Below are 23896 nucleotides of genomic sequence, written 5' to 3' on the forward strand. Positions count from 1 at the left end.
CCTCGGAGGGAGTTGCGCGGAGCAGGAGGCGGCACCACGACCCGACGATGAAACGTGACGTTGCGATAATATCTAAGATGATAATATCGTATCTAGATCCTTATGATAGTCCCCCGATTAATAAACCCGATAAGTTCCGCGAAAAGGAAGGGAATTGAGCATCCCATTTTCCGGACCCCGAAGACCAGGGGTGGGTTGTGTGTGTGTGTGCGTTTGTGTAAGCACGAAAGGCGAAAGCAAGGTCTACACTAGACCAGGTTCACGCTTCCATCTCTCCCAAATCGTAATGATTGTCTTCCTCGCACCAATCTCTCTTCTTCTATCTCTCCCATATGGAAAAAAGCAATTTGTGAAAAAATCAAAACACCTGTACACCACACCCAATGCAGAATGAAGTCCTTTACTCGACGGAGCCGAAGCAAGTCTCCATGATGATGCCGGTGATCTGGTAAGGATCGGCGTCTGTTGAAGGGAGGAAGGTTAGTGTTTCTGTCTGGGAAATGAATTGGCGGTGGAAAGGAAGGGTGCTGGTGCTTACTGGAGGCGGGCCGGCGGTCCTCAAAGTAGCCGTAGCCCTTGGCGGCGCACTCGCGAGGTATCCTGATGGAGGCGCCGCGGTTGGCGACACCGTAGGAGAAGGCGTCGATGGAGCCAGTCTCATGCCTGCCGGTCAAGCCTGAGAATTCTGTCAGTAAGATTGCAAAAGCACAAGAGTTGAAAATATATGATGATGAACTCACGCTTCTCGTTGCCCTCGCCGTAGACGGCAATGTGCTCGGCGTGGCGGCCCTCGAGCTTCTTGATGGCGGCCTCGATGGCCTTCATGCCGCCCTCGACGCGCATCTCCTTGGTGCTGAAGTTGGAGTGCAGGCCGGCGCCGTTCCAGTCGCCCGGGATGGGCTTGGGGTCGAAGGAGACCTTGGCGCCAAACTCCTCGGCGACGCGGTGCAGCAGGAAGCGGGCGACCCAGAGGTGGTCGCCCATCTCGATGCCGACGCAGGGGCCGACCTGGAACTCCCACTGGGCGGGCATGACCTCGGCGTTGGTGCCGCTGATCTTGATGCCGGCGTAGAGGCAGGCCTTGTAGTGGGCCTCGACGATGTCGCGCTGGACGACCTTGCCGGTGCCGACGCCGCAGTAGTAGGGGCCCTGCGGGGCGGGGAAGCCGCCCTTGGGCCAGCCCCAGGGCTTGTTGTCCATGTCGAGCAGGGTGTACTCCTGCTCGAGGCCGAACCAGGGCTCCTGGGCGGCGTGCTGCTCCATGAGGCGGGCGGCCTCGTGGCGGTGGTTGAACTTGTTGGGGGTCCCGTCGTTCATCCAGGTCTCGCAGAGCACGAGGATGTTCTCGCCGCCGGCGGTGCGGAAGGGGTCCGGGAAGACGGCGACGGGCCGCAGGTAGACGTCCGAGTTGTCGCCGGGGGCCTGCCCCGTCGAGGAGCCGTCAAAGTTCCAGATGGGCAGGTCCTTGGGGCTGTAGCCGCCGTCCTTGTGGGCCAGGGTGCGCGACTTGGAGCGGGTGCCGCCCTCGGCGTCCACCCAGATGTACTCGGCCATGATCTGGCCCTTCTGGTCCAGGTCCATGTATTTCCGCAGCTGTGTGGTGAAGGGGTTGTGTTAGCAACATGGCTTGTTTTGTGTGTGTGTTCAAATGTATGCATGTGTGTGTGGGTGTGTGTGTGTGCATGGTGATTGCATGCGGCTCTTTGGTGTAAGTGGTGACTCGACTGGATGATTGGCTGGCTTACAGTTGCGGTATTGGATTGGTGTTCTGACGCCTGTTGAGAAACATTATGATTAGTATATTGTTCTCGATAGCAATTATATTCTCGATATTCTTTTGCATCCTCAATCACACAGGCCGTTGTGTGAAGCCGAATGCGGTTCCGTGAGGCTCGTGTTGTTTGGTGGGATGGCGGGATGGCGGGGCTGCGATGTGAGACTCACCATGACTGTGGTTGTGTGTGTGTGTAACTGGAAAAAGGAACAAAAAGAGGATTGCCGTGAAGAGGTTTGATCTTCTTCTTTTTCTTTTCTGTGAACAGATAAAACACTGAAAAACAAAAACGAGTTTTTTTAGATATCCAGAGGAAATCTGGGGAAGTTTGGAGGATGCTGGGGAAAGGGAAAGGAGGAAACGGGTTTTCACGAGTCGGCAGAGACGAGGCTTTTTGTTCAATTGTACTCGCCAAAAGATACCTCTGGCCAGGTACCGACGATTGTCAAGTCAACTCTAGGGCAGAACCGTGGCCCCGACAAGAGAAACGGTTCCGTCACTCGGTTGACTCTTCGAGGCATCTGAAAAGAACCGGTTCTTGACCCAAGGTGGGGACCCCTTGTACCGTAGTTAGGTACCTCCGTCGTTTACGGGCAGGGATTCCAGACCTTCTTCCACCTGGGATTCCTTTGTTCTGTGCTGGGAGCCATGTACAAGTACCTTTTTTTCTGGGGCATGTCTTCCGTCACCCACAGGGCCGCAGTAAGTCTCCCCGGCCATGTACCTGAGATGCTGGGAATCGGCATCTCGAATACTTCACCTTGAGGATGCCCTTTTTGCAGCTTTCATATATGCCTACCTACCCTTGAGGGATAATATGCACCCTTTGCTCGGCTTTGAATCCCCGTTGGCTCTCCGTCCCTGTTTTGGATTGAATATCCCGCAGCAGAGTTATCTTTCTTTTATCCCTCATCTCCTCTGCTTCTGTAGTCCCTGACACGGCATGTGCAGCGAGCCAGGGGGTAGACAACGCAAAAGACTCATCCCAACGGCGGGAACAAAATGCGAAAGCAGAGCAAATGCAAGGTACATGCCCTTGATCGGGGAACTACGGGTCAGGTACCTTTTTTGAAAAGTCAGGGTTCAACTAGGTACTTTGCCAAGTACACGGTCGCCTGGCTCGCTGTGGGTTCCCTCACGATACAGAGTTGGGTGCAATCGATTGACTCGCGTGCCCAACCACAGCCACGCCTGGCCCTGTGATCTCGTAATTCCCGGTAGTCATAACGAGGAGCTTTTAGTGGACCCAGCACCTCGGAACTCTACTCACTGGACAATAGGTACGGTACCTCGAGCTGGGCGAACGCAAGGCGGCGACTCAGCCAGCCCTAGAATAGCAATACCGGCTCCTCAGCCAACCAGGCCCGGGCCAGCCACGCAAAATATGGGGTAGAGCGAGGTCAGATACCTACCTAGTGGGATCTCTTTTTTTGCCCGTACACATCTTGCTTGATATTGGAGAAAAGTTACGAGGCAAACAGCCACTGAAGCAGTCGAGGGAAGCTACACTTCACTACCTACTCGTACGGGAGCAAACATGCGATCTGTCGGTGTGGCCATTGCCGCATCGCCGAGGCCGCCCGTCGGCACATGATATTGAACACCCGTTCCCTACCATCCCTACCGTAAGTCACTTTTCTGTGCACTACCGCGTACATCGTCATCATCAAGTCTCCTGTTTAGTCCTCACACGCATGAAGAGTGGTGTCTGGGCAGGGGGGGTGTCTAAGTGGGGTGACGCGGAGACGGACGGGTCCTTTGCAAACCAAGGACTGAAGCATCTGCTTCTTTTGCAAGGCCATTCCGAAGTTTCAAGACGCACGGCGGAGACTACACTGGACCCTGAAGAATCAACGCCCAACATGCACGTAGCCTCTCCTTCGTGGATGTTTTCCGTAGACTGAGACTCCGTACATGCAGGCCGGGCGCGCGGCACATTGTCCGCACACAAAAGTGACCCCGTCCAGCAAATCAGCCCCGGCCCTGAGGGATCATCATGTAAGAGGTATTCAATTCGATTGTGTCAAGATGGGAGTGCGCAGAGGAATCTGTTGGTCTGATAGGCAATATGCGGGTTAGGCCTTTTCCGACACGCAGAATCCACGTCTCTCTCTCTCTCTCTCTCTCGCCCTTTGACCCGACGCAGCTTCGATTAATCTTTTCATAATAAGGAGTCAGTCCACTTCTCGTTGGGGAGGCTAGGCCTGTCCGCCATGGGGACATGAAGGGCTTTTCGACGCATCGTGACTGGCGAAAGAGTGGGCAGCCGACGCCGGGACCAATCCAGAGGCCTTCAGATCCCGACCAACCAGGACGCATGTTATCTGACGGGCCTGATTGGCCCGTGTCGATTTCTGTTATGCATTTGCCTGACTGAAAATGGAGCCAGTCTGACACATCGCGGCCTCTGCCGGCGCTCCTCGTTGGCTGGCCAGCAATTCGTCGGCTCTGGGCGTCTCTTCTGACTAGCGGCGCGCCGGCTCTCTCCTCCACAGCTATGGCGGCTGGACAGTACATGCCTTCAAGTAGACGCATAATAAATCGTCAGAAAGGCGGTGGCAAAGGTCGCGTGCTTGAGCCGACAAACAGAGGTACACCCACGTCCGACTCCGCTGAGTAGCAAGTTTGCTGCGGACTGTCGGTCCGAAAGGTATCTCGTGTTAGGTCCTCCAGGCACACCACATTCAGGTTCTCTAGGGCCTTGGCCTTCCGCATTTTACAGCGCCATTCAGGGCTAGCCCGTCCTCTTTCCAGGCCACACCACCCCCTGTAGCCCTCCCAACCCTCCCTAGGGCCGCCTGAGACCCCCCCGAAATCCCCCGACTGACTGACGCACCGATGCTACTGGGCGATGCAGGGCGATCGCACCCTCTTTTCGGGCGTCACAGGCGCCTTTTGGTTCGGTCCCCCTACCCAGGTACGTACGTCATTGGAGGACCTTCGAATCCGCCCGCGAATAGCCTCATCCAGTCGATCCTTTTCAAAGTTCAAAACAAAAGGGTAGCAACCGTCATCCAGTACGTAACAGAAACTACAACGTTCCCTGTTTTCTGTCCACCTGCTGCCGCCGGCCGGTTGGTTCACCTTGGGGGAACATTCCCTGTCCGGGCCGCATCGTCCGTTCGTCTGCCCGATCGAGACGGAAGAGAAGCGCTCTAACCGTCATCGGGCCATCGCGTGACCCGCCGCCGCACGCCCCCAAAGGGTTGTGTTGCAACTGTGGACAGGGCGGCCGGATGCTACCCTTTCCGTCGAGCGGGTGAGGCTCTCTGACGACATCTGCCCTCGGTGACGATGCCGTGCAGTATGGACGACGGCAGGTCACCTCAAGCGGGTGACCTGTGGGTATTCTTGCCGAGCGTGGCCTTGTCAATGCATCCAAATGAGGAACTGTCGCTTGCTTATCACTCGTGTAGCGTGTCAACCTTCTCCGACCGACCCTCTGACATAAGCTCCCGCAGTATCACCGGGACGTCGGCCACACCTCTGAGGCGTGGCACTGCATGAAAGAAGCAAAGAAAAAGACACAATGATATTGTCAAATGCTCTCCCGTTGCCGCGATCAACCTACAGACCCGGTAGTCCATCGTGACATCCATCTATGATCATCCCCTCTCCCTAGCCAGGCGCCTCAATGTCGTCATCTCATCATGTCGTAGAAACCGAAAAGAAGAACAGACAAGGAAAAGAAAGAAAAGAGAGAAAAAAAAGGCAAGGAGAACAATCATAATCTACGTACCAAGAATTCCAAATCCTCTATGACGATGCCGTCCTCCCCTCCCCCTCGCCCTCGTGGTCGTACGGCACCACGACCTGGCCCCGGAACTCCCTCCGGATCCGCGCGCATCGCTTGACAAAGCCGAGCAGCGACTCCCCCGCCGTCCGCCCGTAGAACTGCCCAGACCCCGTGAACAAGACTGCAACCTCCCGCACCCCCGACCAGGGCTTGAATCCTTCCTCCTCCGTAACCGCCGCGTCCGGAGTTGCCCCTCCGTCCCGGGCGCGGTACCCCACCCGCCTCGGCCGCTCCGTGAACTGCCCCACCAGGATCCACCGCCGAATCTTCGGCGTCGCGACCGCCAGCGCACTCCTGGTCTCCCACTCCCCTTGACCATCTCCTCCCAGCCCCTCACTCCCGGGGTGGGCGTGGCGCCGGCGGCGGCGGCGGTAGCTTACGGCCGCACCCCTCCGCACCAGCATCCTCGCCACGCCGAGCCGGCCGTACACGCACGCCGTCATCAGCGCCGTCCCCTCCGGCGCGCCCTCGAGCTCCATGTCCGCCCCTCCCCAGTCGAGCAGCGCCGCCGCGGCCCTCTCGTGGCCCCTCGCCGCCGCATTGCACAGCGCGCTGACGTACCGCCCCTGCACGCGCCCGACGTACCCGCCCAGGAACTCGCGCGGCCACCGGCGCAGCAGCCGCGGCAGGATATGGTCGTTGTCGTCGGCGGCGATGGCGAACAGGCCCTTGGGAAGGTCCTCCTCGGCCGCGAGCCGGCGCAGGTCGTACGCGCCCGACAGCACGTACGACGTGTACGCGCGGTTGAGGACGGCGTCGTGCAGCGGCGCGTAGCACGTCTTGTCCCGCAGGAAGGGATCCAGGCCCGTCGTGCGCACGAGGTAGTCAAACACGGCCGGGTTGCGCCCCTGCTTGGCGGCCAGGTTGAGCAGGCTCGAGCCGTCGACGTCGCGCACGCGCGGGTCTGCGCCGTGTTCGATGAGGATGCGCACCGTGGCCACGGCGTCGCTGCGCCACGGGGGGTAATTGGCGCGGTCCTGCTGCGTGAAAGGGTCGCAGCAGGCTAACATCAGCGGCGTGTACGCATTGTTGTCGCGCGCGTCCGGGAACGCGCCCCGCTCGAGCAGCACCTTGACCGTGCCGGCAAGGCCGTTGCTTATGGCGTTGTGCAGCGGGTAGTCGAGACAAAAGTCGGGTATGTTTGGGTCGGCGCCATAGTCGAGCAGGAGGTTCACCATGGCTGGCGTCGCGCCGTAGCCCGCGGCAATGCGCAGGGGCGTTGACCCGGCGTCGTCGTAGGACGACTTCCGGAAGGCCACTCCGGAGCGTAGGTTGACGATGACCCGGACGACTGCGTGCACGCCCCGCGACCCGGCTTCCTCGGGCGGCATCGGCACCTCAAGGTCTGCTGGTAGCCACGCTCTATTAAAAAGTGTTTTCGTTAGCCCACGTAGCTTTTAGCCATCCGGCTAGCATCCATCTAAGAGAGAGAGACAACCTCACCTATACTTGTCCACATGCTCAGTGATATGCTCCAGCAGCACCTGCATCGCCTCGAGCCCACCCGTCCCGGCCACCACGTGCAGCGGCGTCACGGGCGAGCCCAGCCAGTTGTGGCCGCGGCTCAGTGCCCTGTCCAGCACCGGTCGCAGGCAGGGCAGCAGCCGCTCCGCCCGACACGCCCCTCCGACGGGGTTGTAACCCGCCGGGTAGTGCCACGCGCAGTGGCCAGCCCGCAGCTCCGCCCCGCGCTCGAGTAGCACCTGGACCAGGTGCACGGCGCCCATGCGCATCGCCAGCATGAGCGGCGTGCAGTTGCGGCACGGTGGCAGCAGAATATCGACGGGGCACCCGCTGTTGAGCACGGAGCGGCACATGTCGACGTTCTGGTTGCTCAGGGCCATCTCCATCGCCTCTGCCATGGCCTGCAGGCCCTTACGCGACCATCCCCTCTGGGGCTGCTTGGTATCTGAGCTATGGCGCCTGCTAACAGCGCGTGCCTGCCGCTCACTAGCTGGTGCTGGCAGGGTGATCATCCGAGAGACGTCCTTCTCGCCATCAATGTCGGCGGCAACAGTCATGTCCGCGTCAGTCTCCGTAAGCAGGGCGATGGCCGGCTGGACATACAGCTGGATCGCCAGGATGAGCGGCGTCACACCACAGTTGTCCCGCGGCGAGCGCTCGCAACCGAGCTCGAGCAGCGCCCTCAGCGTCGCCGTGTGCGCACGGTGCACGGCGTGGTGCAACGGCCTGCACCCTTCGACGTCCCGCGCCTCGATGTCGGCGCCCCGCCCCGCGAGCCGCCGGATCCCGTTGACGTCCCCGCACATAGCCGCCAGGTGCAGCGCCGTCAGCCCGCGGTCCGACTGCGTGTCGTTCACGCCCAAGTACCCCCTGTCCAGGTAGAAGCTGGCCACGTGGGTCTGCTGGTACAGCGCCGCGACGTGCAGCGCGTTGCAGCCCGCCAGCATCTGCTTCGTGTGCTTGCCGTCCTCCACGTACGGACGCGAGCACCGCGCCGCGAAATCGACCTGCTTGTCGGCGTCGCCGCTCCTGCTGAGCTGCTCGAGCATCTCGAGCAGGCGCATGTTGCCCCGGTAGGCGGCCGCGAGCGCCGAGTCCATGCCCAACGGCGTCTTGGCCCGGATGTCGGCGCCCGCCTCTATCAGCAACCGTGCGCACTCGAACTGCTCCTCCGTGATGGCTAGCACCACGGCCGGCACGCCGTCCGCCGTGCGCATGTGAGGGTCGGCGCCGGCGCGCAGGAGAAGTGTCATCCTTTCTTCGCGTAGGGCGACCCTCGGCCTGCCCGTGTGTGTCGTTGTGCAGAGCTGGAGCAGGGGCGTTGTCCCGCGAGAGCTTTTGGCGTTGAGCTGGGACTTGTCGATGGCGGTGAGTATTAGGGTGAGTGCATCCGCATTGCCCACGGGCGAGAGCACCGCTTCCTCGAGCGCGCACATTCCCTTGACTTCCTCGACAGGCGAGACGCCCTTTTCGACCATGAGGTCGATGAGATTCATGAAGCCGTGCCTCGCCGCCCAGCAGAAGATCAGCAGGGTGCTCTTGTCCTTGGCGATGTCTCCCATGTACTGGGTCGCTTTAAGCACGTGCGTGTACAAGCGACCCATTATGTATGGTATTGGCGGGAATTCGATTGAGAACGCGGAAGGCCCAGAGCTCTGACTACCGTCCTTGTCCCAAGTATCCCTCACCAGTACCGTGAAACCAGAAGACTTGTGCTGCGTTTCGTATTCCGCAAGAGCGCCCTTGTCTACGAGCGAAAGGACTGCTGTCGCGATAGGCCCCTGCACTACTGCCATGCTCAGGCGTGGCCCTTTGCTGATGTAGTCCACCACCACATCCTTGCAGAAGCGCTCCCACAGCGTTCGCGATTCGGCATCGCGTGATGCCAGTACCTCTGCCGTCAGAAGCGCGTTGTACACAGTGGGATCGATCTCTTTCGAATACGCCGGATGGCGGATGCGCATGTCCGGGTCGGGGTCGGAGTCTTTGAAGGAGAGAAAGATCGTCTCGGCAGGAGTCTTGCCGTCCTTGCGTTGAGCATCGGCGTTGTCGCCACAAGCCTCTCTGAGCTTTTGCACGAACTCCAGGGTTGCGCCGAAGTTCAGATAGTGCATTGGCGTCGAGCCATCTTCCGTGGTACTGCTGAAGTCGACGCCTTTGGTTCGCATGAGCCGCGTCAACAGGCTCAAGGAAGCCCACTCCGCCGCGAGGTGGGTGACAGGCACATCGCTCTTGAAGTACGCCTCGTCCCCGTCACATAGCGGCAGTAGGAGCTGGGCCGCATCCGGATTCTCGTGGGAGCGGGCAACGATGCTGAGCAGCTCCCGCACATACATGAACGCCTCAGCCAGTGGCGTGCGCCCTTGCTTCGTCACACGCCTCAGAGCTACTTCCTTGTCGTCCCCAGACGCGATTAACGCGTTAAGCAGGTCAGCGTCATTATTTGCTGCCGCAAAATGCCAGATGCATCGACCGCTGTCATCTGTAGCTGTGACGTCTGCGCCATGGTCTAGTAGCAGCCGTAGGTGCTCTGGGGTCTCGACCAACATCAGCGGCGTGCGCCCTTGAGCGTCACGAACATCGGGACGGGATCCTCGTTGAAACAGTCGCTTGATTATATCCGTGGCTCTGTCTTCCACTGCTATATGTAGGGCTGTTTGCCCGCTTGACTCGGAATCGCCTTCCGAGTCCAGCTGTTTGTTAGGGTCCCACCGGGGATCCTGCATCAGCCATTGCAAGAGGGCTGGTTCAAAGTCGCGCATGAACTGATCAACATAGGAGTAGTATAGCTTGTCATCGTGGGGGAGTGACCTCCTGCAGTTCGGGTCGACACAGTCAAGACCCAGTTCTTCTGCAATCTCAAAGGTGAAGCCCAGAGTCTCCTCCTGCGTGAAGCGACTCGGCAACCAGTCGCATTTTTCATGGCGATCTGACGTGGGGTTCACAAACATATGGGATATGGAGTCTATGATGTACTCACAGACACGGTTGAGAAAGGTTCTGTGGCGCGGCATGATTTGTACCATGGTCCACTCATCGCGTTTCAACATTCTGAGGACCTCTAGGCAGTCCTGATCAGGAGGCAGACCATTCGCTGTCTTGATGAATATTTCAGCGTCCCAAGTTGCAAACGAAGTGAGCAGAGCACTGGCCGTCAACGAGACACTGTCGCCTCTTTCGCTCTTGAACGGATTCATAGCCGGACCATGCGCCATGAGCATTTCGATCGTTCTGACTCGGGCAGGCCCCCAGAATTCATGTTCCTCGGCAGGTAACAGGCTGACCCCAGAGCTGGTCCGGGACATAGTGAAGATTTTGGGCCCCATAATGGCATAATAGATCGGCGGTCCATCTATCAATGTATCGCCAGCGACTTTATTCAGACTCCGTCCCATTTTGATCAGACGTGAGCACAGCTGCGGGACCCCCAAGGCCGCGGCGATGTGTACTGATAGATCTTCCCCCTTTAGGAGCAGATTTCGTATCCTCAGAAAGGGTTCTGGGGATACGTCAAATCCGAACCTCGATGGGAACAATTGTGAGCAGAGCTCTTGAAGCCAGTGTATGAAGTGATTCGATCGCGGGTTGTCGAAGAGCACCGCGGCGAGTTCCCACAAGGCGTCGTCTGAGATTTCCTGCACAACGGTGGGCCACCAGGCAGCCGCGAGTGCGTAGAAAGGGTGTCTTTGCCGTCTGTTGAGGATGTATTGTTTCTGTATTTCGAACTCGGAACTCGGTCGGTTGAAATTTTTGAGGTTGAGATAACGAAGCATGATAGTTCCGAGACTGGTGCTGGCTTCTCGTAAGCCGTCCTTGGCTATATCGCCGTACTTGTCCCATACCTTGTTGCTGAGAAAGTCAAGGACGGTCGAATGGGATAGTGTGACAGTTTCCGAGTCGTAGTCAACCATACATCCAAGGAGTGATATGAGCTCTTTCGGGTCAATCATCCGTATGTCTGACAAATCCACACCATCTGGCGAGCAGAGAAGGGATAAGGCTTCGCACAGACTCTCAATTGAGAAGTGGCATGGTATGTCTCCGGCTCTCGATTCGATTTCAGATAGATGTAGAAGCCATAGAAGGCTAAATCTCAGCAGCAAGACGGGAGTAAGTTGACATGTTGGGTAATTGTCGGCGATAAGGCTCGATCGGTCAGCTCGGGCTAGAATCGTTGCATATGTCTCTGAGACCGTGGAGGGAAAATTCTGGAGTTTTTGGTCTAGCACATAGGCTTGAGTTACATGCTGCAAGTGTTGTAGCTGACTTGACACCCAGAGGAAGCTAAATTCATTATCAGAGAGATGGAGCTGTCCGGAGCCACGAGTCGACTTGCCTCTGCTTGGAAGTGGCTAAAGTATCGATCATCTTTCGGCAGGATTGATCATTAACCCTCAGTAACTCTCCGGGTTCCAATTGCTGTATTGCCCACTCGGAAAGGAAGCGCAGGTCAACCTCGGGTGGGCCGATATCAGTATACAAGAAGCCTGAAGCGCGGTCTTCTGTCTTTGGCCATCCGGAGAGGACCAGAAGCCGAATATCAGAGCCGGGCTCTATCCAGCTGTTCGTGGAAGAGATGGTCTCTGTGACCGAGACGTCGAGTTCGTCAATGCCATCTATCACAACGAAGACCTTCTTGAAGAAGTGCTTGGAGATGGCACGAAAAAGGGCGCTCCGCAATTGCGCGCCTTCGATATCAGGTGGATCACCGAGACAGTCCACGGGGAGGTCGAGAGCGGTAGGGAGCTCGTCGAGCTTGGAGTGCAGATATTGATCGAGCTTTCTCTCAGCCTGGGAGTTCTGACAGACTAGCTGACAGAGCAGTGAGCCCATGACCGATGCAAGTGATGGCTTCTCTGTGGATATGGCGTCTGCGACATGGAAGCACACCGCTGTGCTTTGGCTAGCCCCGGACACGAGCCCCTCAATGATAGTTGAGGCTAACATGGTCTTTCCGGACCCTGGATCGCCACAAAACCAGAGAGGTGCCGACTGTCCTTCAACCCAGTCTTGGTACTGTTTCAATGTTGTGAACCATTCATTTGTTCCGGGGCACTGCTTCTTGGTCAAACTGGTGACGGTGTTGTATGGGTGAGCGCAGGGGACGTCCCTCAGCCCCGGCCTTCTCCGTGCGCTTTCCCATGCGATTCTGTCAACGAATGCACGTGGCTTGCTTGGTGCGTCTGGATTAGAACATGAAAGTGCTTTGCAGAGGGAAGCCAGCGACAGTGAGGCGGATGCCATTCTCAGGTTGGTGACGTGGCCCGCCAGCTCATCCAGCAGATTGAGAAGTGACTCCCTCCCGGACGGTGAGGAGGACTCCCCCTTCAATAGCAGTCGCAGAGATACCAATGTCCGCTCGCATGCTTGCAAGTGGTGCAGGTTGTGAGATCCGATGGAGCTTCCGCAGCCATTGTCCTCGACGCTGGACGCGAGCATATACAGGTTGACCAGGTTCCCCGCGAGCGCCCTCAACAGGCTGCTGAGCCTGTCGACATCAAGAGAGACGGGCCTTGGTCTCTTGTATAGGCTCGTTAGGAGGGCATGAGCGTCCTGCGCAACCGCGCTCAGCTTTGCGAGCCTAGCGGTAAGCGAGCCCTGCTGGGCCATGGCCGGTTGGTGCCAGACTGTGCGTGAGCGCGATGGGCTGTATTTGGGTGCTCGTGCTTGTGTTCATGCAGCTTCCACTTTGTACATGTGTCTCCAGCTGCACATCTCGCGTTGAAAGTCAATGGATTGGAAGGGGAGATGCTCTTCGTGGAAGCTCTGTGAGGATGCCCTTTTCTGCGCTTGGAGGGCAGGAGCTGGAAAGTGGCCCCCAACTTCAGCCACACCTTCTCCCCAGCCACATAACAGGGGTAGCTTTGTCAGAGCAACAGCTTGGCGGGCAGCAATTCGCCCGATTCTCAGCTCGCAGCAGCCAATACACACGGATCACAATGCATTATTGCTTCTTTTCAATGTTATTCAATGTTATCTTCGATGTTCCGGAGCGGGAAGACGCGATTCGTGCCATTGGCAGATCACACTGTGCAGCTTTGTTCCAACGTGAGCCGCTACGAAAAAGCACGTCAAGCTGCTGTGATTGCACCCTCAAAATGAACACCGTCTTGACACTCCGCACATGGCAAATAGTCTTTTGCAGTTATCAAAATAGAACACTTCAAAAATCAATTTAATTATAGAACTCCATCCCCTCAGAAGATGGAGTGATGGCTGATTCTCTGGGAATTGCGATATGAAAAGCACGCGCGAAATGACATCACCAATGTGACGTCACACTTCAACAACCCTCATTGATTAGACTTCGTGGTCATTGCATGAGTTTCCCTTCGAAGCGCAAATGGAGTGCTGTGATATGTCTCCTGAGTCTCATTTGTCCATAATCTTAGAACTCATCACGACGACCTTCTATTCAGAGGAGAAACGGCCCCAACCTGTAGTGATGGCGTTTGCATCTGCACCAAAGGCAGTGAGTTGAAACTTCGAACGATGAAAATGGCAGTAGTGAGCTTGATGATCCGTACATTGACTAACCACACTTTAACCAATTAGTTTCAGCACACAGTAGAAGAGCCTCTGAACCGTGAACCATCATCAACAAAACTGGTAGAGAAGTCAGTGTATTCTCACACTAAAAGAGTGCACGCACGGAAGAGCAACTAAAGTATTGTGGAATAGCTATGTAACTGAGAAAATTGGATACGACCGAAACCATGGGTTCGTAATTTTTCGTGGTCCCTTGAGGATTACATGTTTCTTATCCTAACGCGACTTTCAGCCCGATTCCCGTGATAGATGGTGAATCCCACCGAGTGACCATCGACGGTGCAGTGCGCAGCACACTATCTCTTTCAGTCGCCGACCTACAGGCACTTCCTCAGCACACAGTCGTCTGTGCACTCCAGTGTGCAGGCAATCGCCGGCATACCATGCGTACCAAGCTCCACGAAGTCCAGGGAGTAGACTGGTTCGATGCAGCAGTCATGAACTGCGAGTGGACCGGCCCCCGCCTGCGAGACGTTCTGCTCAAAGCCGGTGTCAGCCTGGATGAGAAGAAGTGGAAAGATGCACATGCAGCTTTTGCGTGTTATACAGCACCTACGGAGAACTCGTCGTGGTACGGTGGGAGCATACCTCTCGACAGGGCGATGAGAGATGATGCAGACGTGATTCTAGCAGTGCAAGTAGGTTTGCCGTCCGCGAAGGCATCGAGCCTTAAAAATCACTAAATCTAGCGCAGATGAACGGCGAGACGCTGTCTCCAAACCATGGGTACCCGGTCAGAGTGATCGTCCCTGGTATAGCTGGAGCTCGCTCTGTGAAGTGGGTTGAACGAGTTACGGTTCAGATGACCGAGTCAGAAAACTATTATCAGAAATACGACTACAAAGTCCTGCCCCCGGATATCGACTCAAAGGAAGCAGCTGAAGAAGTGTGGGACAAAGTGCCTGCGCTGATGGGAATGCCCGTCAACTCAGCCATCGGTGTTCCTACTAAGGGTTCCAGAGTTGAAAGAGACCGAGACGGGCACGTGCTAGTCAAAGGCTATGCTTTACCTGGCTGCGACTCTGGCCCGATAACAAAGGTTGAAGTCAGTGGTGACGATGGGAAGACCTGGCAGCAGGCCACTATCCTTGACCAGGACAAATTTTCCACTGAACCTTCCAAGTTCAAGTGGGCTTGGTGTCTCTGGGAAGCACATGTCAGGATGCAGCCCAGCACCGGGAAGAAGCTACTGAGCAGGGCGACAGACCAGGGAGGGAATCAACAGCAGGAGACTTGCGAGTGGAATCTTCGCGGTGTTGCGTACAACGGATATGGAGAGACCGACGAGATTGAGGTTGTGTAAGGTAGACAAATGTCTTGATATAGTTGAATGCAATATTGTATGTCTGATACTAATTTGAGTGAGTTGTATACCATACGCTCAAGCATGTCTAGTAGTATCAGGGCCAGCGAAGCAGATTCAAAATAGTCAAAAGAGAAACTTCCTCCATCTTGGCAGGGATCTGCAACAGAAAAAGGCATGGCAACGGACTCGCAAATCCGATATGTAAGCGCTACCGACACATTCAATTTAGTGCTTACCTAGATGTCCAACCATAACGAGTAGCATCTTTGTTCGACAATCTCGCTCATGCTCACAGCCGCCGAGGTAGTGGCCTCCGTGTACGCCGGCGGCGTCTGCATCTCCGGCGTCGGCTGCCTCCCGAGGCTCGTCAGCGTCAGCGCCGCGCTGTACGCTGTCCGGCATCGTCACCGAGACGGCCGCCGAGCTACAGCGCAAGCGGTTCAAGGATGGCCTGGCCAACAACAACGGGCGATCTGAGACCGCGGCCTGTGGAGCCTGGCGCGACAACTACCCCAGTTACGCCGTCTTGGCCTTTTTCACCATCAGCATGTGGGGCGATCCCTATGATGGACAAGTAAGATCAGGGGTGAAAGTTATAAAGCGTTGGTCAACATTTCATCCAGACCTATTTCTATCATCAAACTTTGCTGACCAAGGGACCTTCAACTTGAAGTCGACGAAGCTGTCATCGCAATAGCGTACCATAGACACAGGCTGCCTATGATGTCATCATCTTCCCTGACGCGAGCAGCAGTGCTCAGGGAGCATTTCGTGAGCCCTAACTTTCGACAACGACCCATCCTCACATCCCTCAACGGCGACAACGCCTGGCTCGTGTCTTTTCCTCGACCAGATGCCGAGGCCAAGGCCGCTGGGAGGTCCTACTTCCACGTGGTCTCGGACCCGTGGTTGGTCGGGCCTATGGTCGTCGCCAACTCGTGGGTTTTCATGATGACCGCCCCATCTCCTCCGGCCTTTCAGGATGGCGCTGCAGTCGAGCAGCTCGCTCAGGAGATAGAGGATGCGGCGGCCACAGCCGCCATAGCGCGTGGCAAACCCAACAAGACACGAGAACAAGCTGCCGACTCGGAGTCACCGGTCGTTGGCGCCGTCTTCATCAGCCTGAGTCTAAGCGACCATATGCATGAGCCCACGCTCCGCAGCTTCGATCGCCGTATCCCCGTGGTTGCTGTACCAGAGGCAGCAAAGGCCATAGAAGGCTGGGGACACTTTGATACAGTACTGGCTACGCAAGACCTTGCTCCAACAAGGACAGAGAACTGGCAGGTCGTTCATCCAGGCCCGCCGTTGCCTCCCTGGCTCAACGTTTTCCGCATTCCCGGCCACCAGTCTCTCAACTTTGCGATGGCCTGGATCTGGACCAGAGACGACGGGCACAGGGAGGCGATTCTCCTTTCACCCCACGGTATTCGGCAAGATCAACCGGCGTTCCGCGCCTTTCTCGAAATGTGCCAGAGTGAGGATCAGAAGATCTCTGTCCTGGCCATGCTGCATGGTCTAAAGGAGAGCTTCACGTATGGCTTCCGGAACACACTTGGAGTTGCTGGTGGGCTAGCTCTTGATAAAGCGGCACGCCCGCGGTACTGGGTGAGGTCACACGATTGTGTGCCGACATACACAGGATTGATTGGCTGGTTCACGAGAGACTTCCCACGTTCGTTGCTGGATGGGATCACGGAATACACTGGAATGCAGAAGACTGGTGTGCCACCAGATGAGGAGGATGACCATCGTCCGAACCTTGTAGATATTGAGAATGGCGAGTCATTTATCCTGGAATAGTCATAGCAGATATGCGAGACGTATCTGGCAAGCAAGCGGCAATCATGATTTTACGGACATTCATTGTCCTGATATCGATAGAAGACTCAATTATCTGACCTGGCCAAGTCCCTCTTTAGTTCGTGCTTGCGGGCTCGTCCGCTTCCATCAGGACCAAGGTCACCATCGACCGACCGGGAATGCTCGCACTCGCCACGCCGTTGGTGATGGTAGCGGCAAGCTCACCCACGTCATGGGTGTTGTCCGTGATCCATCCCTTGACGGCACTCACGTTCGCCCCGTTGACCTTGACAGAGACGCTAGCTACACTGCCACCGCCGTTGATGAACTGCACCGCGATCGAGCCGTCGACGTTTTTGAAAGCCGAATTACGCAGCCCGTTGCCAGCCCCAGAGGTGCCGACGCGGACCGCACCAGGACGAACGAACCGGCTCCAGTTGGCAAAGGCCCACAGCCTCTTCGACGGGTTGACAGTGTTGCCGTCGATGCGGATCAGCTTCGAGTTTGTAGGGCCCTGTTGCACGCCGATCCAGTAGAGATACGCAGAGGCATTCGCGTTCACGACCGCCTGGAAGATGTTGTTCGCCCACGTGATGCCCTCGCCGCCGCCGCCACCGCCTACCCACGCGGCATTCCAGTTGCCGTTGAGGTCGGCAGCCTCTGTCTGCCAGACGCGGTGCTTGGTGTTCATGGGTGAGCCGGGAGATGATGTATAGGCGTGAGCTGTGATGACACCTATGGAGTCGTCGACAGAGCGTAGCTGACCCAGCATCACGGCCTGGCTGCTCCAGCCCTCGGCGTCGCAGCAGTTGATCTGGACATGGCTGAGGTTGGCCTTCTGAAGGGTTGGGTAGAGGACCTTGATGAAGTCGGCTGCTTGCTGACCGTTGGACCTCATGGACGCATATGAAGCACTGCAACACCGTTGGTATCTGCTGTTTGAGGTACGCGGTCTTGACTTACGTGAGCTCAGGCTCGTTCAGGAAGCCAACATGTGAAATCGTCACGTTCGACTCTTGATAGAACTGGATGTACCTGCACAAAATGGGTTAGGGATACACACGGCTTTGATCTGGTTCAATTCCTGACACACCTGACGAGATAGTCTGCATAAGCCTGTTTCCAGTCCCCTGACGAGCAGGTCGCCCCGCTAACACCACACAGATTACCGCCATTAGCATCGTTGCCATTGGTCTTCATATACCCCGGAGCGCTCCAAGCATCCGCATAGATCGTCTTTACCCCGTAGGTGTGCTGCGCCTCTTGCGAAACCCAGAGCTGCTTGTTGTCCGACCCGTCCCACGCATAGATGAGCGGCTTGCTCGGCGAACCGGGGCTCTTGGGGGCGATCGAGACCATGTGATCGGAGCTCATGTCCGGCGAGGAGCCGATCCCGTTGCGCAGGATCGACAGGCCCGCGCCCTTTGTGGTGGAGAAGAGTAGGTCGAGGGCTCGGCGTTGCTCGGCTTGGGGCAGCTTGCTCATCTGCACGGCCCGCTGGAAGGCCTCCGAGGCACCGAAGCCGTCCATCGTCTGGTAGGTCTTGCCGAGGTCGACCGTGATGCTCGAGCCGGCCTGGCGCGGCGCATGGCTGGCGTGGCTGAAAGCGCCTGTGATCAAAATGACCAGCCCGGAAGCAGTCCACATCTTGGAGAACCTTGACTAATCAATAGAAACAAAGGAAAGTTTTGCCAGACATGGCCAGGATGAGTCGGCAGTAGATATAATGACTGTGTCAGTTCAAACCCAGACAGTGGGTGATACACCCCTCTTCTGGGTTGCCATTTAGGACTGGCAAATATGGCCTCTGGCTGGGCCAGTCCCTTGCTATGTAGGTACAGGATCTTATTGTATGGAGCCATTTACTCCGTACCAAGCCGGTAATATACATCTAGGTAGTATTTTCCGGGGTTCTCCACATTCTTGAATTCTAGCTAAGGAACGCGAGATGGCGGCTAATACGAAGGATGGAAACCTCCTAAGAGTTTATGTTGGCGATAGACAAGAGAATAGACGCTGCTGGACACTGATCATTCTTCAACTTATCCAATTGTCTATGAGACAGGGCCAGGGAAAGTGAGAGTTTCAGGTGACTCCAAACTTGGTCTCTTTCAACTCACAAACAAATGCCAGTTATTGTTTTCTGGTATATATCGAGAGAGAAACAACAGAGGGAGGCATTCCACATGTTCTGAACCAACCAACCAATCTCCCACTCTCCATCCCGCCGCGTTCTTTTCCTAGGGGCCCTAGCCTAGTCATCATTATTGTCAACAGTTTTAGGAGCTGGCTTCATTTCGATATCTCCACCGATTCCCTTGCCGTGCATGCGGCGTGCAACTGATAATCGGTCAGCCATCTCCTATGAATGAAGTAATAGGGCTGCAAGACTTACCCGTGTCATCGAGAAGGCTTCGAGCATCTTTGGTGAGAAGACTGCCGATGATCGCCAGGCCACCAAATGCCAGACTGGCCAGGTACACGGTCTTGAAAGCCTGGCCGTAAGCCGTCGGTATCGCACCCTGAATCGCCTTCTTGACAACGTCAGACAGAGGCAGCTTCGTCCAGCTGTTGCCCTTGACGGCAGCAACCAAGGCAGGTACCTTGTCGCTCGGATAGCCGGCCTGCACTGCCGCGGAGCCGACGTGGGCGTTGAGAGTGGTAGTCAGCCTGTTGGTGAGGATGGTAGTGTAGACGGCAACGGCAACAGACCCGCCGGCAGAGCGGATCGAGGCCAACATACCGCTGGCGAGGCCGATATCCTCCGGCTTCAAGAACAGAGGGGCCAATGACAGAGCAGCCAGCTCGATGTACCCAACCCAGAAGGGTCCAATAATCGTGAAGGCGATGCCCATATTCTTGGTTTCTGGTGTCAGAGCGGCAAGGCCCACGACGAAAGCAACCATTGTGACGGACGCAAAGATGAGCCAGTACTGGGAATTCCCGCCGTACCGGATGAAGATGCCGGCAACGCCTTGCCCAAGAGAGGTGGCTGCCGACACGGTGCACGACAACCAACCCGCATACGTGACGTCTGTTGTGAACATTGCTTGAACCTGCTGAGGCCATAGCAGGATGGCGCTGTAGTAGAAGCAACTCGCAATTGTGGCCATGGCGACCAGTCCAATATATCCACGGTTCTTGAAGAAGTGCATCGGCATGATGGGATACTTGAGGTTTGCATAGGCTTCCCAGAACCCAAAGACCACAAGAGTGAGGGCTCCAACGACGAGCGTGGAAATGACTGCCGCAGACTTCCAGGGAAAGAGCTAATTCATTTCTCGGGTTAGCAACCCCTGGCTCTGAGATGCTGCAAAGCAATAGAGGGAACACCTACCCCTCCACCCCAGCTCAAGCCCATGAGGAACAGGGTGAGGCCAGCAGTCCAAAGGAAGATCCCGACGTAGTCAAGCTCCTGCATCTGCTTCCTCTTCGACTTTCTCTCGTGAAGCATGTGGAAGGTTGGCGGGTGGTAGAAGAAGAACAGCAGAATGGCCGCAGCGCCGATGACAATGATGCCGAGGTAATAACACCATCGCCAGCCCAGCCCAACTGAGATCATGCGACGAGCAATCGTCGGTCCGAAAGCCGAGAAGGGAGCAGACGTCAGGAACACAAAGGACATCACGAGCGGGCGGTCCTTGTTGGGAATGAGCTCGCCGATGGCAACGCCGAAGCTGACCTGGACGCACTCGCCCATGCCATAGATGGCACTGCCTACGATGAGGGTGTCGACATTTTGAGAGACGGCACAGATGATAACTCCGAGCAGTGCCACAAGATTGCCGCCGATGAAGAACCATCGCCGGCCAAAGAGGTCCGAGAGGCGGCCCTGGATAAGGTACATGGTTGACTGTCCAAGGGTTCTTGCAATACTGACCCAGGAGATGTTGGCACTTGGGCCTGATTTGGGACAAGTCAGTTCGGATTCCGGCACACAGTAGGAGCGATCCACTGTCTTACCGATATCAGCGTTAGTGAAGGTCAAGACGTTGGTGGCCATAACGAAGATCACGTAGGACGAAATGACCCCAAGAGACAGGCCAGCGAGGGTCCCGATGAATGGCAGACTCTTGAAGTAGCCATCAGGCAGGCTTGAGATAGAGCATTAGCCCCTGCCACTATACTCACTATAAGATGGACACCTACTTGTTTCCCAAGGCGGCCTCGGTGATAGATAGGGCATCAGAATCATCTCTTGGGTTCTCATGTCGCTGGGTAGTTGCCTCAGCCTTTTCGGTAGATCTGCTCTCGGCCGTAGCTGTCTGAATCTGGTCGGACATCTTTCAATAGAGCAATTATCAACTTTATGGTAACGTTGTACAGAAGCCTGTGAGGTGCAGAACAAAGCACGATTGTCTTGACCTTACAAAGGCGAAGGCACCACGAGCCGACTGAAGCAAGTACTGATCGACCTGAAATCTGAGCATGGGACCGTGCCGACCATTGGCTTCTTATCCATCGCACATCTTCCCTCGACACCGGGAACAATTTAGCGTAGTCCGACAGCACAAGCAATCGGGATAGTCCCTCCACGTTACGCTAAAGGCCGTACTGGGGAGCATTGGTGTGGGGAATCTGGGGATGGCTTCGGAAAAGGTTTTGCTTATGCTGAGGTTGTTGCTGGCGGAAACCATGCCAAGTGTGAACGTCTTGTCCCAAAAGTACCGACTAAGACAAGCCACAGTGCTTGATTTAAGCTTGTCTTTTACTAGCTTGTGCCTAAAGACCGGACCATCGCATCTTCTGTCCCTTTCTTTATCTTGACATGCCTACAGTCCGGAAAGTCGGCATCGTCCTGTTGGGTAGCTTAACGTGCGTTGTTCGAATTGTGCGCATACACATGCGAGCAAATTTTATGATAATCGTATCAGAAATCTTTATGAGAAAGCATTGTCAACTAACTGACTCTCATCTCGTTTGGGGCTTTCTACAGCTCCACGACGTGGGGATATCGCGAGGGAATGAGATTCTTGTGTCAGAACCGGATGAGATCCGGTGATACCCCTCACCTGGAATCATTAGACGCGTGAAAGTGGAGCGCTGAATCATCGCCTCCCAGGAGATGTGATCGTATTGCGTATTGACTTTATTGATGGACGTAGGGAGGGTTGATAGCTCAGCTCAGTGCATGCTTGTTGAGACATAATGACCAATGAAGCTTGCGCTTCTTGCAGCCTGCATTATTCATAACTGCTGGTGTTTGCCATGGACATTCCCAGAACAGGATAGACTAGTAACCAAAGAGTCATAACAGAGATGTAGAATTCCAGAAGTATCTAGGTCTATTGCATTATCATGTAGTCATAAATCCAGAGCGTTATCCATCCGGATAACCAAAAACCCTATCACGCGTCAACACTTCCATGCTGGCATTACTACACCTCCGTCCTTACTGGTTGGGGGCTATCGCGCAGAACCGAGGTGTGGCCCCTCGCCTCCTGGCTGTTCTCAGAAAGCGCCGCATCTGCCTCTGCCTGCCTCATCTTCTCCTCGTAGGTGAGCTCGCTCTTGGCACTCCCGATCTTGATGAAGGCGTAGCCGACCAGCGCCGCGCCCGAGAGACCGACGCCCAGCCAGAAGGCCGTCTTGTAGCTCCCCGCGAGCCCCTTGTGCTCGTTCTCCGCCACGACCAGGTCCGCAATGCCCAGGAAGAAGCTGATGCCCAAGAACACGAGGCTGTGTATGACCGCGCCTGCGGGGCCCTGTGCGTCCCGAGGCAGGCTCGTGGTGATGAAGATGTTGCTGACGTTGTAGGTGATATCGATGCCGATCGTGGCACAGATCATGGCAGGAAATATGTAGGCCCAGTATGTGCCGTTCTCGGGGTGGATAGCGAACATGAGGCAGGACACAAGATTGCCGGTGCCGGATATAAGGAGGAGAATGCGCCCAGACAGGAGGTGGAGAGTGAAGCCACCGACCGTGGCGATGATCATGCCACCGACAGCCATGGGCGCGAACCAGGCCGTGGTCAGAAGGGTGCTGGCATGCATAACCAGCTCAATGCTGCAAATTTGGCGGTTAGCGTGTGCCGAATAAGCTCTCACTCGCAACGGGAGACTTACTAGAAGCTCGAGTAGAACAGGTAAACCCCAAAGACTCCGTACGACATGCACAAAGTAATCAGGAGGAGTTTCATGTACTTGGGCTTAAAGATGACCGGCGGCAGAAGAGGCTGCTCAGCCACCCAACCCTCGACGTACACCGCAGCCGCAAGGAACAGCATGCCAGCAATGAAGGTGACGTAGATGTAGGGCGTGCTCCATCCGTTAGGTGCATGGCCGCCGTCAGTGAAGGCAAAGACAACGAGGATGAGGCCCGGGATGATTGTTGCAACTCCCCACCAGTCCATCTTGGCATCGAGGACCAAGTCCTTCCTGTCTCGTGGCAGGGAGAACAAGGCGATCAATACCGTGATGAACAGCACAATGCTGCCCAGGTAGAAGTACCATTTCCAGGTCAGAAACTGCCCCGCAATGCCGGCGATGAATATTCCGAAGAAGAACCCAAGCGGCGCAGCGGCGCCGTACAGGCTGAAGATCAAGTTCTTGCGGGGGCCGGGCCGGTAAGTGCTGCCGAGCATCATGATGCCGGTGGGTAAGAAGGCGGCGGGCCCGAGGCCCTGAAGCGCGCGGCAAACGATAAGCATGATGTAGTTCTTGCTGAAGCCGGCCACCAGGGTCCAGATAAGCAGCCATATCAGGCCGCCGTTGAAGACATAGTAAGGACCCCACATGTCCCCTAGCCGGGCCATTGGCAGGAGGAAGCCGCTGGTGACCAGTGAGAAGACGCTGGCGGGCCATGTTCGGGACCCGGCCGGTATGTCTAGGGCCCCTGCGAGCTCAGGTAGGATGATATTGAACCCACTGATGAGGAACTCCTGTAATGTGAGAGGTGATCAGCAACGGAAAGCTGGCCACTAGCAAGCATTTCGCTCAAGGGGACCTTACTCCCATGATCATAGAGGTCAGTAGAGAGGCCACAAAGCCTATCTCTACATAGATCGTGCGAAAGGACGCCGGCCGGCAACGGCCGAGCCGCTCGATGTCCTTGGCGGACAAACAGACGGGCCCATCCTGTGGCAGCGGCGCGCTTACGGCAACCATGGAGAATGAGCCTTGACTGGTAATCGTCTCCGAAAAGGAAACTGAAAGTAGATAATTGCAAGAAAGCAAGTGAAGATGTCTAAGTAGTGATCTCC

General features: G+C 56.2%; 6 protein-coding genes across 6 annotated transcripts; 2 read left to right on the forward strand and 4 right to left on the reverse strand.

The window, feature by feature from the left end:
* Positions 1–400: 400 nt before the first annotated feature.
* E0L32_000233 (uncharacterized protein) lies at positions 401–1947 on the reverse strand (the record flags this gene model as incomplete). The annotated part of the gene is made up of 5 exons (XM_031136508.1): positions 401–462; positions 539–676; positions 741–1593; positions 1746–1775; positions 1945–1947. The coding sequence occupies 5 exons, from the start codon at positions 1945–1947 to the stop codon at positions 401–403; spliced, it is 1086 nt and encodes a 361-aa protein (XP_030997610.1).
* Positions 1948–5530: 3583 nt separating this feature from the next.
* Positions 5531–12644, reverse strand: E0L32_000234 (uncharacterized protein; the record flags this gene model as incomplete). Its single annotated transcript, XM_031136519.1, has 3 exons — positions 5531–6932; positions 7014–11281; positions 11427–12644. 3 exons carry the CDS (start codon positions 12642–12644, stop codon positions 5531–5533), a joined length of 6888 nt encoding a protein of 2295 aa, XP_030997611.1.
* An 888-nt stretch (positions 12645–13532) lies between these two features.
* Positions 13533–14886, forward strand: E0L32_000235 (uncharacterized protein; the record flags this gene model as incomplete). The annotated part of the gene is made up of 5 exons (XM_031136530.1): positions 13533–13541; positions 13590–13651; positions 13716–13754; positions 13816–14221; positions 14278–14886. The coding sequence occupies 5 exons, from the start codon at positions 13533–13535 to the stop codon at positions 14884–14886; spliced, it is 1125 nt and encodes a 374-aa protein (XP_030997612.1).
* Positions 14887–15612: 726 nt separating this feature from the next.
* Positions 15613–16692, forward strand: E0L32_000236 (uncharacterized protein; the record flags this gene model as incomplete). The annotated part of the gene is made up of 1 exon (XM_031136541.1): positions 15613–16692. The coding sequence occupies one exon, from the start codon at positions 15613–15615 to the stop codon at positions 16690–16692; it is 1080 nt and encodes a 359-aa protein (XP_030997613.1).
* Positions 16693–16807: 115 nt separating this feature from the next.
* E0L32_000237 (uncharacterized protein) lies at positions 16808–18339 on the reverse strand (the record flags this gene model as incomplete). The annotated part of the gene is made up of 3 exons (XM_031136552.1): positions 16808–17606; positions 17656–17727; positions 17786–18339. The coding sequence occupies 3 exons, from the start codon at positions 18337–18339 to the stop codon at positions 16808–16810; spliced, it is 1425 nt and encodes a 474-aa protein (XP_030997614.1).
* Positions 18340–18946: 607 nt separating this feature from the next.
* On the reverse strand, positions 18947–23651 carry E0L32_000238 (uncharacterized protein; the record flags this gene model as incomplete). The annotated part of the gene is made up of 8 exons (XM_031136563.1): positions 18947–19032; positions 19088–19946; positions 20030–20595; positions 20656–20786; positions 20842–20975; positions 22089–22701; positions 22761–23575; positions 23646–23651. The coding sequence occupies 8 exons, from the start codon at positions 23649–23651 to the stop codon at positions 18947–18949; spliced, it is 3210 nt and encodes a 1069-aa protein (XP_030997615.1).
* Positions 23652–23896: the final 245 nt, after the last annotated feature.

This window comes from Thyridium curvatum (genome assembly GCF_004353045.1).
Source record: "Thyridium curvatum strain D216 chromosome Unknown NODE_1_length_1224711_cov_81.814160, whole genome shotgun sequence".
Classification (NCBI taxonomy): domain Eukaryota; kingdom Fungi; phylum Ascomycota; class Sordariomycetes; order Thyridiales; family Thyridiaceae; genus Thyridium; species Thyridium curvatum.